This window comes from Orycteropus afer, unplaced genomic scaffold, assembly GCF_000298275.1.
Source record: "Orycteropus afer afer isolate SDZICR_OR568_19922 unplaced genomic scaffold, OryAfe1.0 scaffold00004, whole genome shotgun sequence".
NCBI classification, from domain to species: Eukaryota; Metazoa; Chordata; class Mammalia; order Tubulidentata; family Orycteropodidae; genus Orycteropus; species Orycteropus afer.
Window position 1 is genome coordinate 16004027 of NW_006921591.1, and position 18231 is coordinate 16022257.

At 37.9% G+C, this 18231-nt stretch overlaps 1 protein-coding gene across 1 annotated transcript in view; it reads left to right on the top strand.

Annotated features, from left to right (window-relative positions):
• The window catches only part of CFAP221 (cilia and flagella associated protein 221), a 246524-nt gene extending 232414 nt beyond the window's left edge, over positions 1–14110 (top strand). The window contains exon 23 of the mRNA XM_007937787.2: positions 14002–14110. Within this exon, the coding sequence (XP_007935978.1) occupies positions 14002–14110 (109 nt within the window). The remainder of the gene's footprint in view (positions 1–14001) is intronic.
• The last annotated feature ends 4121 nt before the right edge of the window (positions 14111–18231 follow it).

Here is an 18231-nt window from a genome sequence, read left to right on the forward strand (position 1 = left end):
CTGAGACTATGGCCCCTACCTGTCCTTCACATTTGGAATTGAACCCACACCTGTGGTGTCCAGTCAAACAGAAGACAGGCATATGAGTTGAACATTTACCTGAGGTAGATACAGTCCTTGGAGTGAACAATCATTGAGAAAGAAGGGCTGCCTATGCACAGAGAGACAGCTTAGTGGGCAGGAGTCCATGGAGGGATGGACACTGGGAAGTGGTAGCTGTGGGGAGGAAGTGGGAGGGGAGCTGTTGCATTATGGTAAACTGTGGTCAATGTCATGAAACAAAGTATATGTAAACTGCTGTATGGAAAGTTAATTTGCTCTGTAAATCTTCACCCAAATCACAATAAAAATAAAAATAAAAAAAAGAAGAAAAAATAAAAAATTTTTAAAAAATGGGCAGAAGACATGAAAAGACAATTCACTAAAGCGGATATTCAACCAGCCAACAAACATGAAGAAATGGTCATGATCATTAGCTATTAGAGAGATGCAAATCAAAATAACTATATCAGCTTGCTCCAGCACTAGTAGCAAAGTTCAACAAGACAGAAAATAATAAATGCTAGTGATGATGCAGAGAGATTGGGACTCTCATACACTGCTGGTGGGACTGTCAAATGGTACAACCACTGTGGAAAGCAGTATGAAAATTCCTTAAAAAGTTGGAATTAGAAATACCATTTGACCCAGCCATTCCATTACTAGGTATATATCCTCAAGAAGTGAGAGCCAGGACAAGAACAGACATATGCACACCCATGTTCATTGCAGCACTATTTACAATAGCCAAAAGATGGAAACAACCTAGGAAGTGTCCATCAACTGAGGAATGTACATACACACAATGAAATACTATGCAACCCTAAATAATAACCCATAATCTGCAAAACACTGCATAATGTGGATGAACTTGGAGGAAATTATGCTGAGTGAAATAAGTCATTCACAAAAGGACAAATATTGTATTGTTCCATTATTGTAAAAGTCAAGGAAAGGTTTATCTATGGAAGGAAATTTTCTTTGTGGGTTACCAAGGGTGGAAGGGGAGGGGAGAGAACACTGTTAGATTGGTAGAGATAAGTATTGATTTGGGTGAAGAGAAGGACAATGTACCAAATGTGAGTGATCAACGTGGTGGCATTGAGGAAGAGGAAGACATAGAGAAGTACATGGGAGGTACAGAAAACAAACATGAGCCCTTTTGCACATACAGTACTGTGTTGTCAGTGAAAGCAAACATGGGTATATGGGTGGATAGATGGGTGGACAGGCTGAACTATTTGGTATGTCTATGAAGCTGGGAGTGTACCCAAGAACATGTATAGGGTTGGAAGACAGTGGTCCTATAAGTTTATTTGTATGATCTGAATTCCCAGGTATATAGTAGAGCTGACAAGGGACAAAGTTGTAGTCACTTCTCGGTCACAGCCAGCTACCCAGAGGGAGCAAGTAGTTGAACCTGGGGGCTCGGGGCCATAGTCGCAGGGACATCAAGCTCAATTGGCATAACATGCTATACAAAACATTGTTCCACCTCCTACTTTGGTGAGTAGTGACTGGAATCTTAAAGCTTGCAAGCAGCCATCTAGATGCAACGATGGGTCTCTCCTCATCCAGAGCAAAGAAGAATGAAGAAAACCAAAAGTTCATGGAAACAATTAGTCCTAGTGACTGGTACACCATGCAATCCACAGCCTATACAACTATGAGACCAGAATAACTAGATGGTGCCCGGCTACCATTGTCAACCACTTGGAGGGGGATCTATGCTGGAGATCCTGGATAGAGATGGAGAACAACGTGGAACAAAACTCAAAATCATTTGGAGAAAAAAAGGGGGGCAGGTTTGCTGGTCCGATAAAACCTGGTGGAACCACTGAGACTATGGCCCCTAGCTGCCCTTCAGGTCTGGAATTAAACCCATGCCTGTGGTTTCCAGCCAAACAAAACACAGGCATATGAGTTGAACATTTACCTGAGGTAGATACACTCCTTGGAAAGAACAATCATGGGAGAAAGAAGGGCTGCTTATGCACAGGGAGAAAGCTCAGGGGGCAGGAGTGCACGGAGGGATGAACACAGGGAAGAGGTGACTGTCAGGAGGAAGTGGGAGGGGAGCTGTTGCATTGTGATAAATTGCAGCATTGTCATGAGACAAAGTGTATGTGAACTTCTGTATGGAAAGTGAATTTGCTCTGTAAATTTTCTCCCAAATCACAATAAAAAAAGAAAGAAAGAAAGAACCTACAGCTTCAGTGAGCTGGGAGCAGGAGGCAGAGCTGAAGCCCAAAGTCAAGGGGTTTTCTCCCACCACCTAAAGCCTTGCACTTTGAACTTGGACTTCTAGCTTCCAAAACTTTAAAAGAATTCCAATTTGTTCAAGCCATCCCATTTGTGGTATTTTCTGTTAGAGCAGCACGAAGTAACCAAAACAGCCAGGTATGACAAATTGAAGAGGAATGGTGTGGCATTCATCATCACGAACAATGTTTCAAGATCAATCCTGAAGTACAGTGCTGTCAGTGATAGGATAATATCCATACACCTACAAGGAAGACTGGTTAATACTACTATTATTCAAATTTACAAACCAACAATTAAAGCTAAAAGCAAAGAAATTGAAGATTTTTACCAACTACTGCAGTCTGAAATTGGCCAAACATGCAATCAAGATGTATTGATTATTACTGGTGATTGGAATGCAAATGTTGGAAACAGAGAAGAATCACCAGTGGTTGGAAAATATGGCCTCAGTGATAGAAATGACTCCAGAGATCTCATGATAGGATATTGCAAGTCCAATGACTTATTTATTGCAAATACCATTTTTCAACAACATAAACGGTGGCAACACGTGTGGATCTCACCAGATGGAATACACAGGAATCAGATTGACTACATCTGTGGAAAGCAGTGGTGGCGAAGCTCAATATCTTCAGCCAAAACAAGGCCTGGAGCTGACTGTGGAACAGATCATCAATTGCTCAAATGCAAGTTCAACTTGAAGCAGAAGAAAATTAAAACAAGTCCACAAGAACCAAAATATGACCTTGATTATATCCCACCTGAATTTAGAGATCATCTGATCAACAATAACAATAACAACTGATGAATAGATTTGATGCATTGAACACCAAGGACCAAAAACCAGATGAATTGTGGGATGACACCAAGAACATTATACATGAGGGGAAGATGGGGTCATACCTATAACCCACATGTTTGTTTCCTCTACTAACTTAATTCCTGAATAACTAGGTAAAGCAGATAGAAATAATGATACTGGAGTTATGAGCAAGTTAGGAGAAGATAAAGTATCAGATTCAGTGAAGGCAGAAAAAAAGACAAGATTAAATTTCTCAGGAGGACTCATTAGAAATACAAAAGAGGTCAGCACAGGGAAGAAGGAAAAAAAATCACAGAACCTACAGAGGCACTGGGGACTCAGAACACCCACACCAGGAATTTTTGTCAGTGACCATGGGAGCAAAGTGAGTAGATAATCTTACTGAAACACATAAAGACCCTCCACCTTTGATTTGGGCTGTTGCAGAGTCCAGAATGGAGTGGGGGAAAGGGAGAAACTCCCTCCAAGTAGGTGGAGCTCCAGAGTGAGTGCATAGCAGTGGGCTGGAATTCATCTCTTCCATGACCCCTTTATAGCACAAAGTGGACCGAAGTACTGGGATTTTGAAGCTTCTCGATCCAAACAGAAAATAGTGATCCTCTATACATTGGAGTCTCTTATTTTTGAATCACAGGTCTTTGATTGACAGTAGGACATCATCATTAATAGATGGTACAGGAAGACACAAACTACACTGCCTGTGCTGGCAGCACTGACTAAACTGTCTCGCCCAAATGTAGAAAATGAGGACTGACTTCTGGCACCTTTTTTTTTTTTTTTTTTTCCTCTTCTCCCCTGCCTCATCCAGTAGAAGGAACACGTTAAACTGCCACCAGGAAACAGAAGTTATTACACTGAACACCTTACTCAATAGGTAACACCAATAATTCCAGCACCACAGAATCAATGACAGACAGTGGACAACACCTGTTCTTCCCAACTCCAATTCCACTTCATGATGAATAGAGACCTGCACCCACATCCCCACAAGTGATTCCACCAACACAAAGTAAGCTGGAGAGCAACGCAGTACAGCTGAATTAATAATTTTTTTAAAAAAAGCACACCTACTCCACATGTTCAGATATTGTAAAACAAAACCAGGGTGAAACAAATCAATACATAACTAACAATTAAAGACAACAATTTCAAAATGCTAGGAAACAAAGGACAACCTCAAATAAACATAAAAAATAAAAAAAGCAGGACAAGACAATGCAAATGAAACCACAGGCTAGAGAATTATCTATCATGGATGAAGAACTAGCAATAGAATTATCAGAAAAGGAATTCAGAAGGTATATAGGACTCTCCAAGAGCTCAAGGAAACCACAAACAGAATCAATAAGATGACAGACAATATCCTGGAAGAATTCAGGAAAACCATTCATGGACAAAATAAGAAGATAAACACACAATTAGAACTCATACAAAAACAGCAATTAGAAATCCAGAAGATGAACAGCAAAATTACACAGATACACAACACAGTGATAGGACAAAAGAGTAGATTAGAACTGACTGAAGAATGCATTTCCCAACTAGAAGACAAATCCCTTGATGCCAGCCTTTATGAAGAAAAATCAGAACAAAGATTTAAGAGAAATGAAGAGAACCTAAGAGTTATATGGGATGACATGAAAAGAAACAACATACACCTTATTGGAATACCAGAGCAAGAGAAGGCAAAAAAAAAAAAAAAAAAAAAAACCTGAGAAAATTGTGGAAGACTTGCAAATGGAAAATTTTCCCCATATCATGAAGGAAGAAAAGATATCTGTCCAAGAAGCTCAATGAACCCCATACAAGATAGATCCCAGGAGAAGGTCACCAAGACATATCATAATCAAACTCTCCAAAACCAAAAACAAAGAAAGAATCTTGGGAGCAGCTTGGGAAAAATAAATGTCACCTACAATGGACAACCAATAAGACTGAGTTCTGATATCTCAGCAGAAACCATGCAGACAAGAAGGCAATGGAATGGCATATATAAAACATTGAAGGAAAAGAACTTCCAACCAAAAATTCTATATCCATCCAAATTGTCCCTCAGATATGAGGGTGAAATCAAGACATTTTCAAACAAACAGAACTGAAGGGAATTTCTGAAAACCAGACCAACCCTACAAGAAATGCTAAAAGGAGTCCTTCCAATAGAAAACCCACAATAGAGAACAACACGTTAAAATCAGGACACTTGACATCACCATTTAGAAATGAAAGCAGAAATAAATGCTCAAAATAAGCTCATAAAATAATGTACACATAGAAAAAAAAGGAGCCAATCTGCAGATAACAACCAGCAACAAAGCAAATAGAGGGAATAAAAGTTCTAATTACAAAACTTCCAAATGGAGAGGAAGACAGAAGAATGCCTTTATAGAACTTGACTGTTCCAAACTAAAGGAGATAAGAATTTACTTCAGGGTAACCACAAAGAAAATTAACAATGCCCCTAAGCAAACTCAGAGAAGAAAAACACATGGGCTTAGTAAACACAAAACCAACAATAAAGAAGAAAATAGAAGAAACATTTGATAACAAAATGAGCTCAGCACACACAAAAAAATATTTGGTCCAAGGAAATTACCAACAACACAATAGAATGACAGCAATAAATTCATACCTATCACTAATTACAGTCAATGTGAATGACTAAATGCACCAGTCAAGAGAAAGAGAGGGGCAGATTGGATAAGAAACAAAAACTCATTGATATGCTGCCTACAAGAGACCCACATTAGACACAAAGATAAAAACAAATTAAAAATCAAGGGGTGGAAAAATACATACCAAGCTAATGGTAACCAAAAAAGAGCAGGAGTGGTAATATTAATTTCTGATAAAATAGACTTCAAGATGAAAAACAGCATAAGAGACAGAGAAGGACACTATATGATGTTAAAAGGGTCAAATGACCAAGAAGACATCACCACAATTATTATCTATGTACCCACTGAAAGTCCTCCAAAATACATAAAGCAAATATTAACTGAATAGAGCAGAAAAATAGACAACTCTACAATAGTAGCAGGAGACTTTAATACACTGTTTTCAAGGAGGGACAGATCAACTAGAAAAAAAACTCAACAAAGATGCAGAACTCAGCAACACAATCTACCAGTTTGACCTCATAGACATATACTGAGCACTCCACCCAACAAAAACACAATACACATTCTTCTCCAGTGCATATGGATCATTCCTCATAATAGATCATATGTTAGGACACAAAACAAGCCTCAATAAATTCAAAAACATTGGAATATTACAAAGCATCTTCTCAGATCACAATGCTATAAAATTAGAAATCAATGATAGGAATATCAAGGAACAAATATCAAACATGTGGAAACTGAATAATATCTGCTCAAAAAATACTGTGTAACAGAAGAAATGAAGTGTGAAATAGAAAAATTCCTGGAAACAAATAAGAATGATTAGCAAATCCTTTGAGACACAGTGAAAGCAGTACTCAGAGATCAATTTATAGTAATAAATGCACAGCTCAAAAAAAGAGGAAAGAATCAAAACCAACAATTTAACTCAACAACTCCAACATTTAGAAAAAGAGCAACAAAAGAAACCAGTATACAGAAATAAGGAAATAATAAAGATTAGAGCAGACATAAACAAACAGAAAACAAACAAAAAGAGAGAGGGAGAAAAAATCAACAAAACAAGAAGCTGATTCTTTGAAAAGATTAACCAAATTGGCAAACCACTGGCAAATTTAACAAAGGAAAACAAAACATGAATAAGAAACGAAAAGGGCGACATCACAACAGAACCAACAGAAATGAAAAAGATAATAACAGAATATTATGAAGAACTGTACTCCAACAGATTTGAGAACCTAGAAGAGATGGACATGTTTCTAGAAACACGAGACCTACCTAAACTATCCCAGGTGGAGACAGAATAACTTAAATAGACCCATAACAAAATAAGAAATTAAGCAGGCCATTAAAAAACTCCCCCAAAAAAAGTCCTGACCCAGATGGCTTCACTAGAGAATTTTATCAAACATTCAGGGAAGAGCTGACACCTATACTATTCAAACTATTCCAGAACATGAAAAAGATGGAATACTCCCAAATTCATTTTATGAAGTAAGCATAATATTGATACCATAACCAAGGAAATAAGCCATTAAAAAGGAAAACTACAGACCAATATCCCTCATGAATATAGATGCAAAAATCTTCAACAGAATCCAGCAACATATCAAAAAATAATACATTGCAACCAAGTGGGATTCATACCAGCTATGCAAGGATGGTTCAACATCAGAAAAACAATCAATGGAATTCACCACATAAACAAAACAAAAGAAAAGAACCATATGATCATATCAGTTGACACAGAAAAGGCATTCGATAAAATCCAACACCTATTCCTGTTCAGAACTCTCAGCAAGATAGGAATAGAAGGGAAATTTGTCAACATAGTAAAGGGCACATACACAAAGCCAACAGCCAATATTATTGTTAATGGAGAAAGACTCAGAGCATTCCCCTTGTGAACAGGAACCAGACACGGACGCCCTCTATCACCTCTATTTGACATTGTATTGGAAGTCCTAGCCAGGGCAATAAGGCAAGAAAAAGAAATAAAAGGCATCCAAATTGGCAAAGAGGAAGTAAACCTATCTCTATTTGCAGATGACATGATCCTATACGTAGAAAACCCAAAAACCTCAGGGAAAAAAAAAAATTGGAACAAATAGAATGTTTCAGCAAAGTGTCAGGATACAAGGTCAATGTACAAAAATCAGTTTAATTCCTCTACATCAACAAAGAGGCCTCTGAAAAGGAATAAGGAAAACAATACCATTTAAAATAGCTACCAAAAGGATTAAATATTTAGGAATAAATATTACCAGAGACACAAAAGACCTATACAAAGAAAACTACAACACACTACTACAAGAAGCTACAAGGGATCAACATAAATGGAAGAACTTGCCTTGTTCATGGATAAGAGGACTGAATATTGTGAAAATGTCAGTATTACCCAAAGCAATCTACACATTCAAAGCAACCCCAATCCAGATACCATCAATGTTTTTTTAAGGATATGGAGAAACCAATTATTAATTTCATATGGAAAGGAAAGAGACCTTGGATAGGCAAAGCACTGCTGAAGAACAAAGTAGGAGGTCTCACACTTCCGAATCTCAAAACCTACTCTATAGCCACAGTAGTTAAAACAACATGGTATTAGTACAATGATAGGCAGATAGACCAATGGAACAGAATTGAAAACCCAGAAAGAGACCCATCCATCTATGGACAGCCAATCTTTGACAAAGAACCAAAACCCATTAGATGGGAAAGAGATAGCCTCTTTAACAAATGGTGTTGGCAAAATTGGATATCCACCTGCAGAAAAATGAAACAAGATCCATACCTCACCTCATACAAACTCAAAGACTGAAATATAAAACCCAAAACTACAAAGTACATCAAAGATAAAATAGGGGCCAATTTAGGGGCCCTGATTTATGGCATAGACTATCAACGATAACCCAAAATGCACAGAGAGTGGAAGGGAAGCTAGATGACTGGGACCTTTTAAAAATTAAATTATTATGTGCATCGAAAGACTTCTCCAAAGAGTAAAAAGAGAACATACAGATTGGGGGAAAAAAATATTTGGCTACATCTGACAAAGGACATCTCCAAAATTTGAAGAAAACTTCAACATTTCAACATCAAAAAGACTAACAATCCAATTCAATAACGGGCAACAAACATGAGCAGACACTTCACTAAAGATGATATACTGGCGGCCAACAAATGCATGAGGAAGTGCTCACGATCATTAGCCATTCCAGAAAAAAAAAAAAAACCTCACTGCCATCGAGTCGGATCCAACTCATAGCAACCCCTCCTTGGGTTTCCGAGGCAGTATCACTAAGGAAGTAGATTGCCCAATCTTCCTTCCAAGGAGTGTCTGGTAGGTTTGAGCCACCAGCCTTCTAGTTAGCAGTCAAATGCCTTAGGCACTACACCACCAGCGCTCCCATTAGCCATTGTTGTTGTTATGTGCCATGAGGTAAGACCTAACTCATAGCATCCCCTCCTTGGGTTTCCAAGGCAGTATCACTACATATGTAGATTGCTCCTCCTTCTGAGGAGTGGCTGGTGGGTTTGAACCTCCAGCCTTCTGGTTAGCAGTCAAGTGCCTTAGGCACTATGCCATTAGAGATATGCAAATCAAAACGATGAGATATCTCACCCCAGCAATAATATCAAAGTTCAACAAGACAGAAAATAACAAATGCTGGCAAGGTTGTGGATAGATTGGAACTTTCATACACTGCTGATGAGATAGCAAAATGGTACAACATTGTGAAAAATGGTATGGTATTTCCATAAAAAACTGAAAATACAGATACATTTCATCCAGTAGTTCCATTACTAGGAATATATCCTAAAGAGATGAGAGACAGGACATGAACAGACATGCACACCCATGTTCATCACAGCACAATTCACTGTAGCAAAGAGATGGACACAACCTACACGCCCATCAGCAGATGATTGGATAACCAAACTATGGTACATTCACACCATGGAATACTATGCTACATTAAAGAATAATGAAGAATACACAAATCATCTCACAACAGTGGATGAATTTGGAGGACATTATGCTGAGTGAAATAAATCAATCACAGAAGGACAAATATTGTATGAGCCCATTGTAAATAGTCAAGGAAAAGTTTATTTAGGGAAGGAAACTCAATTTGTAGGTTACCAGGGATGGGAGGGGAGGGAAGGGAAAATTTTGAACTAGCTGAGGGTCAAATGTTGATTTGAGTGAGGGGAGGGACAATATGGAAAGAGTCTGTGACCAGCATGATGACATTGGGGAAAGGTAGGACACTGAAACATGCACATAAGATAGAGACAGAGTCAAATACTAGTATATGAACAATACTACATTACCACTAACACCAAACCCCAGGGCACAGATAAATGCATAGACAAGGGAAAAGATCAGGTGAGAGTCAGCAGACAGGAATATACCCTAGACGAAGGATAGAATTAGCTGAAGATAATCTTACATATGCACTTGTGCTACAGAATTAGCCACAGACATTACAGAAACAACAGAAGACAGAGTTGGAGTAACTTCTCAGAGACAACCAGACACCTTGAGAGAGAGAATCACTAGGCCTGCTGACTCGGGACCATAGTCTCAGGGGACACCAAGCTCAACTGGCACAACGTAGTACGTAAAAATCTTGTTCCACAACCTGCTTTGGTGAGTAGCGACTGGGGTCTTAAAAACTTCTAAATGACCATCCAAGATGCAACTATTTGTCTTCTCTCATATGAAGCAAAGAAGAGTGAAGAAAATCAAAGGCATCTGGAAACAATTAGTCCAAGGATATGATGGATTCTGAGACCGGAAGAACTAGATGGTGCCCAGCTACCAATGCCAACCACTCGAAAAGGGATGAAAACCAGAGATCCTGGATTGAATGGGAGGAAAAATGTGAAACAAAAGTAAAAAACACAAAAATGACCAGAATTACTGGTCAGATAGAGTTTGATGGAACCCCCAAGGCGATGGCCCCAGGTTACCCTTTGGGCCTAGGATTGGACTCACTTCCATGGATTGGCTCTCAGCCCATTAGTAGAAAGACTTACATGCAGAACACCTACCCCAGGGTGATGTATCCACCTGCTCCAGGGAGATACCCCCCTTAAAGCAATTGGCCATGGGGCACCAGAGGGGCAGCATTCACATGGAGGGAAAGCTGGACAGACAGGAGTGCATAGTTAGGAAGGGCACAGGGAGGGGGTGGTCACAGGGATGCTACAGGTGGAGAGTTTGTTATGGTAATTGATGTGTGAAATCAAATGTACACAAACTGTTAAGTGTAAAACAAATTTTACTCTGCAGGTTTACCCCCAAAGCAAAATAAAATTTTAATAAATAAATAAATAAACTTAATAATAATGTAAAAAGGAACATCATACATGAAGAAAACGAAAGGTCATTAAAAAGACAGGAAAGGAAGAAAAAAACAAAATAGATGTCAGAAGAAACTCTGAAACTTGCTCTTGAATGGAGAGTAGCTAAAGAAAATAGAAGAAATGACAAGGTAAAAGAACTGAACAGAAGATTCCAAAGAACTGCTTGAGAAGACAAAGTCAATTATTATAATAAATAACCTATAGTTAGAAACCCTAACTAGCCATGTGGTTATCAAATTATTACTAAATGAAATAGAAGTGTTACTTTATATATTCACCCAAAGAGGTATGTCATTCTTTTTCTTTTTTAAAAATGAATTTCAACTACTTCACAAAAAGAAAATAAACTAATACACAATAAACTCTATACATATTCTGTACACCAAACTAACTTCCAATGTTTTTCCATTTTTCAAAGTATGCATACATTTCACACATTTCCAATCAACGTATCCCTGAGTCCACTTGTTTTGCAGTTAAAATGACGTTATGTACAGTTTTCTATGTGTCAAAATTGTCAACATAATTATCATTTTACTGGCTGCAAAGTATTCTAACAGATTGATATCCTACAGACTATTTTCATAGGTTACTTCATTCTAAAATTCTCTTCAACTAATAACAAGCATTAGCCTATGTTTACTTTTGTTTGTCCTTGCTTGTCCTTCTTCTTTACCCCCTCAGCCTCCTCAGGCAGAAGGCAACAGAATCCCCACCATCAGAGACACAGCAGCCAGAAGTTAAATATTCAGGAGCAGAAGAAAACAACATATACATGGTGTTTAATTCCCCAATGAAAACAGCTATCCATTTGGTGTCTGGCAAACATTTATTTTTGCAGATGCAAAGAATCATCTCCTTTCCCTTGACAGCTGTAATTAATCCAAGAAATTCCTTGCTGCCTCAAGAAAGATGTCAGCCCTTTCAAAACTCATCAGGAGTAGTTATGTTATTAAAAGTCCTAAATGTCTAAGAAACAGATTGCTTTTAATTAATTGCTAACACAACATTCAACACATTTTACATTATCATAGTCTCTCTTATTCATTAATATCTTTAAGAGGACACATGACCTATATATATTTTAGACATGATCCTATAAAGTGGTGCTAACCAGTTTTATTTTATTTGCTCATAACAAGGAACATTTTAACTCAATATTTTCAGATATTTCTGGTTTTCCAAAACTGTCAGGTATTTGCTAAGACTTCATGTTTCATCCTCCTTAGAAAATGTTCCAGAAGCATGAAATTTGTTGTTTTTTTTTTTGTTTTATTTTATTTTATTGTGTTGAAAATATACACAACACAACATACAGCAATTCAACAATTTCTACATATATAATTCAATGACATTGATATTCTTCATGTTGTGCAAATGTTCTATTTTTTTTCCAAATTATTCCACCACCATTAACATAAACTCAATGATCCCTAAGAAAAAGTTCCCTCTTTCCCCCTCGCTCCTACTCCCAGTAACCACTAATAGAAGCATGCAATTTTATGTTATATTCTTCTATCTACTCTACAAGACATATCATATAGCTGAGCTCACAATAAGACATCTGTCCTTTGAAACAAATACATTCATTTCCTCTTAGATATTTGAATGATAGTAAATATGACAACAATTTCTCTATCTTCATCTTAACCCTTGGCCCAAGCCCAACAAGAGATTAGTTGCCCCTCAAAAGTCCAGATGCTTCCCACCTCTCATCCTCCAATTGCTCTCACCCCTTAATTGGCAGCCTCATTTCACACCACATTAGTTTGAATTTCTACCAAACAGCACCCTTGCATACTCAGCAATCCAGAGGCATAGCACTCCCACTCAGTCCCACTGTTCTGTAGTCATTGTCAGAGTCAAAGATATTGTGTCTATTTTATATATGTTGTTGTTGTTGTAATGTGCCGCCGAGTCAGCCCTGACTCATAGCGACCCCTCCTTAGGTTTCCAAGGTGGTATCACTACGAAAGTAGATTGCCCAACCTTCCTTCCGAGGAGTGGGTTTGAACTGCCAGCTTTCTGGTTAGCAGTCTAGTGCCTTAGGCATTACACTACCAGAGCTCCCATTATAAAGATGGAAAATCAACTAATGCTAATTGATGCATTTAGAAAACAACATGCTTCTAAATCCCTGTGAATGAGTTCTCATTTTACCTTCACAAATAGAAGGACAAATAGAAATTATTGTCCTTTATACATCAGTAATGGAGCTCTGGTGGCAGAGTGGCTAAGATATTTGACTGTTAACCAGAAGGTCAGTGGTTCAAACCCACCAGCAGCTCTGTGGGAGGAAGATGAGGCAGTCTACTTCTGTAAAGATTTACAGCTTTGGACACCCAATGGGGGTGACTATGAGTCAGAATCAACTCAATGGCAATGGGTTTGAGTTTTTGGTTTTATACATCAGTCCCTGGGTAGTGCAAATGGTTAAGCAGGCAGCTACTAACCAAAAGGTCAGCAGTTCAAATCCACTTTGAGGTACCTTAGAAGAAAGACCTGTCAATGAAAAATGAAAAATCAGCCATTGAAAACCTGATGGAGCACAATTCTACTCTGACACACATGGAGTTACCATCAATTAGAATCAACATGACAGCAACTGATTTATTGGGGCTTTTTTTATTTTCCTGATACATCAGGAAACAGAATCTAAAAGGTTAGGTTACTTATCCATGCTAAGAATCTGGTTTGCGTTACTTGTAAACTAAATTTTTTCACTGTAATTATAGTTTAAAACTTTTTTTTATAAAATCGACACCACACTTCACTGAATATCACAGGCAGTGCTGGGACCAGCAGACAAGCATTGGTGAGTGTCCCGAGCATTTTATTAATTGCTCTCGTGTTTATTGTCGGTTTTTTGCTATTTAGAGAGGTGAAAGACCAAGCACTACTACCTGAAAAGGCAGGAGAAAAGGTGCTCGAAGAGATGAAGAATCTGCGCGGAAAAGCTCTCAACCCATACCTGATTCTAGAATAAAGACACCATCGGTCAGTTCCTCTCATTCACTTCTGTGTCCATAGTACCCCTTCCTGTCCATTTATATTCAGCCACTTTGGGAATTAAAGTTCCTAGAGAAAAGAATTGAAATGTGGATGATACATACATTTTAAAATTATAATTACAATTTTCCTTTTTAAAAATAAAATATCATTAATATGATGGCACTGCTTAAAGCTTCTTGGTACTGGAACTTAGTGCTTAGACTTAGTGCTAGAACAAACTGCCTGAGCAAGATGAGAGCCACTATGATTAGGTGCTACGAGCCAGACCTGACAGTGCACCTGAGAAAAGTTTGGAAGTGTGGGGCACAGGGCCAAATGTAGGATGGGCTTCAGGAGACCCCTCCCCCCTCACCTCCCTGAGCACTGCTGACTCTGGCTTTTGCAGCCACTCGCAGAGAGAATAGCATTGGCATAGTCATTGGCAACCCACGTAGACTGGTGAGACAGGTGAGGGGACTGAGACTAGGGGAATAGTGTGGGGTCATTATTGCAGATTGGATTGGGAGACTTTGCACATGGTGTTCCTAAGACTTGAGTACATTTTTACAGCCATACTCAGCTCAAGCTTCCCAGTCCTTTGCCCCTTAGACTTTGCACTTACCTCTGACATAAGGGCTGTTTTTAATCTCTGGGAACCTAGTGCCTGCCAGTACAGAGAGGAACTCATTCAGTGTTTGCTCAGAGAATTGCTTCCCTCAACATCCAGATTCAAACCCTCTTTGTCCACCTTACTTCATTCAGCAGCACCCAACCAATAGTTACTAAGCCCTGACTAATTTTGCCCACTCCACCCCTCTTCTTCCTGGTCCCCAGCATAGGAGCTCTGGTGGTGTAGTGCCTAGGCATTTGACTGCTAACCAGAAAGCTGGTGGTTCACACCCACCAGCCACTTCTCTGAAGGAAGACTGGGCAATCTACTTCCATAGAGATACTGCCTCGTAAACCAAAGGAAGAGTCACTATGAATCGGAACCAACATGACTGCAGTGAGCTTGGAGCATGCATGCCTCTTGTTTAGGGCTTGCTGTGTAACTTTGAACATGTTCAAATATCAATGCTTGTATTTATGTCCATCTCCGTTTCCTACAAATAAAGAAGAACCAATTTCTTTTATATTTCTCTGTACATTCCAAAGGATATCTTAAGGCTATGGCCCCTTGGAATAGGTTTTCTTGTTTTTGTTTTTTAATTTTTGTAGTGTTCCCTCCCTTCCCACACCTGATAACCAACAAAGAAAATTTTCTTCCACATATAAACCTTTCCTTAACTTTTTACAATAATGAACAAATACAATATTTGTCCTTCTGTGATTGACTTATTTTACTCAGCATAATGTCCTCCAAGTTCATCCATGTTATATGGTGTTTTGCAGATTCTACATTATGCTTTGGTATTGCACAATATTCCATTGTGTGTATGTACTATACTTTGTTCATCCATTTTTCTGTTGATGGGCATCTAGGTTGTTTCCATTTTTTGCTATTGTAAATAGTGCTGCAATGAACATGGGTATGCATATATATCTGTTCTTGCCCTGGCTCTCACTTCTTTAGGATATATACCTAGTAATGGGATTGCTGGATATAATGGTATTTCTAATTCCAACTTTTTAAGAAATCACCATACTGCCTTCCACAGTGGTTGTATCATTTTACAGTTCCACCAGCAGTGTATGAGAGTCCCAGTCTCTCCACATCCTTGCCAGCATTTGTTACATTCTGTCTTATTGAACTTTGCTATTAGTGCTGGGGCAAGATGGTATCTCCTTGTTGTTTTGATTTGCATCTCTTTAATGGTTAATGATTGTCAACATTTCTTCATGTGTTTGTTGGCTGCCTGAATATCCTCTTTGGTGAGGACAGTCATGTCTTCTGCCCATGTTTTAATTGGATTGTTTCTCTTTTTGTTGTTGAGGTGTTGGAGTTCTCTATAAATTCTAGAGCTAAATCAGATATGTCATTGCCTAATACTTTTCCCCAGTCTATAGGTTCTCTTTTTACTCTTTTGGAGAAGTCTTTGAAAGTACATAAAAATTTAATTTTGAAAAGATCCTATTCATCTAGTTTCTCTTCTGCTGTTTGTGCATTTGGGGTTATGCTTGACAGTCTATTCATGCCATAAATTAGGGCCCCTAAATTTGCCCCTGGTTTTTCCTTGAGGAACTTTATAGTTTTAGGTTTCACATTTAAGTCTTTTATCCATCTGGAGTTAGTTTTTGTGTATGGTGTGAGGTATGGATCTTATTTCATTTTTCTGCAAATGGATATCCAGTTTTATCAGCACCATTTGTTAAAGAGAACACCTCTTCCCCCATTTAATGAATTTCAGCCCTTTGTCAAAGATCAGCTGACCATAGATCGATGGATCTATTTCTGGGTTCTCAATTCTGTTCCACTGGTCTATGTTTGTCATTGTACCAATACCAGATTGTTTTACTACTGTATCTGTATTGTAGATTTTGATATTTGAGAGTGTGAGACCTCCTACTTTGTTGTTCTTCAATCACTTATCCGAGGCCTCTTTCCTTTCCATATAAAACTAGTGATTGGTTTTTCCATATCCTTAAAGAATGTTGATGGGATCTAGATTGGGATTGCATTGAATGTATAGATTGCTTTGGGTAGTATCAACATTTTCACAATGTTCAATCTTCCTATCCATGAGCAATAATGTTCTTCCATTTATGCAGATCTCTTATGGTTTCCTCAAGTAGTATTTTGTAGTTTTCTTTCTACAGGTCTTTTGTGTCCCTAGTGAGATCTATTCCCAAGCATCTTATTTTTTTGGTAGCTATTGTAAATTGTATTAATTTCCTTATTTCTTTTTCAGCAATCTTTTTGCTAGTGTAGAGAACCCAATTGATTTTTGTATGTTGATCCTGTATCCTGCCATTATACTAAATCTCTCAACTCATTCCAGTAGTTTTTTTGCTGAGTCTCTTGAGTTTTCTATGTATAGGATCATATCATCAGCACATAGGGATAGTTTTACTTCTTCCTTACCAATTTAGATGCCTTTGATTTCTCTTTCTTGTCTTATTGCCCTGGCTAGGACTTCTACTACAATGTCAGATAGAAGTGGTGATAGAGGGCATCCTTCTACAAGGGCAATGGTTTCCATCTCTCTCCATTGAGAATAATGTTGGCTGTTGCTTTTGCATATATGCCCTTTATTACGTTGATGAATATCCCTTCTATGCCTATTTTGCTGAGAGTTTTTATCAGGAATGGGTGTTGGATTTTATCAAATGTCTTTTCTACATCGATTGATAAGATCGTATGGTTCATTTCCTTTGTTTTATTTATGTGATGGATGATGTTAATTTTTTTTAACATTGAACCATCTTGCATACCTGGTATGAACCCCTCTCGGTCATAATGTATTATTTTTTTTGATATGTTGTTGGAGTCATTGGCTAGGATTTTGTTGAAGATTTTTACATCTATATTCATGAGAGATATTGGTCTGTAGTTTTCCTTTTGAGTGATGCCTTGCCTGGTTTTGGTATCAGGTTATGCTTGCTTCATAAAATGAATTTGGGAGGATTCCATCCTTTTCTAAGATCTGGAATAGGTTGAGTAGAATTGGTGTCAGTTCTTCTCTGAATGTTCGGTAGGATTCTCCAGTGAAACTTTCTGGGCCAGAGCTTTTTTTTTTCATTGGTAATTTTTTCATGACCTGTTCAATTTCTTCTTTTACTATGGGTCTGTGCAAATTTTCCACCTCAGTCTGTATTAGTTTAGTTAAGTAGTATGTTTTTAGAAATCTGTCCATTTCTTCTACATTTTCAAATTTGTTGAAGTATAGTTCATCATAATATTCAGATATTATCCTTCTAATTTCTGTTAGTTCATTGTGACATCACCCAATTTATTTCTTATTCGTGTTATTTGTATTCTCTCCCTCCTTTCCTTTGTTAAATTTGTCAGTGGTTTGTCAATTTGATTAATCTTTTCAAAAAACCAGTTGCTAGTCTTGCTGATTTTTTCTGTTGTCTTTTTATTTTCTGTTTCATTTATTTCTGCTTGAATCTTTATTATTTCTTTTCTTCTGGTGACTCTATGTTTTTTTTTTTTTGTTTTTTGTTTTTTGTTTT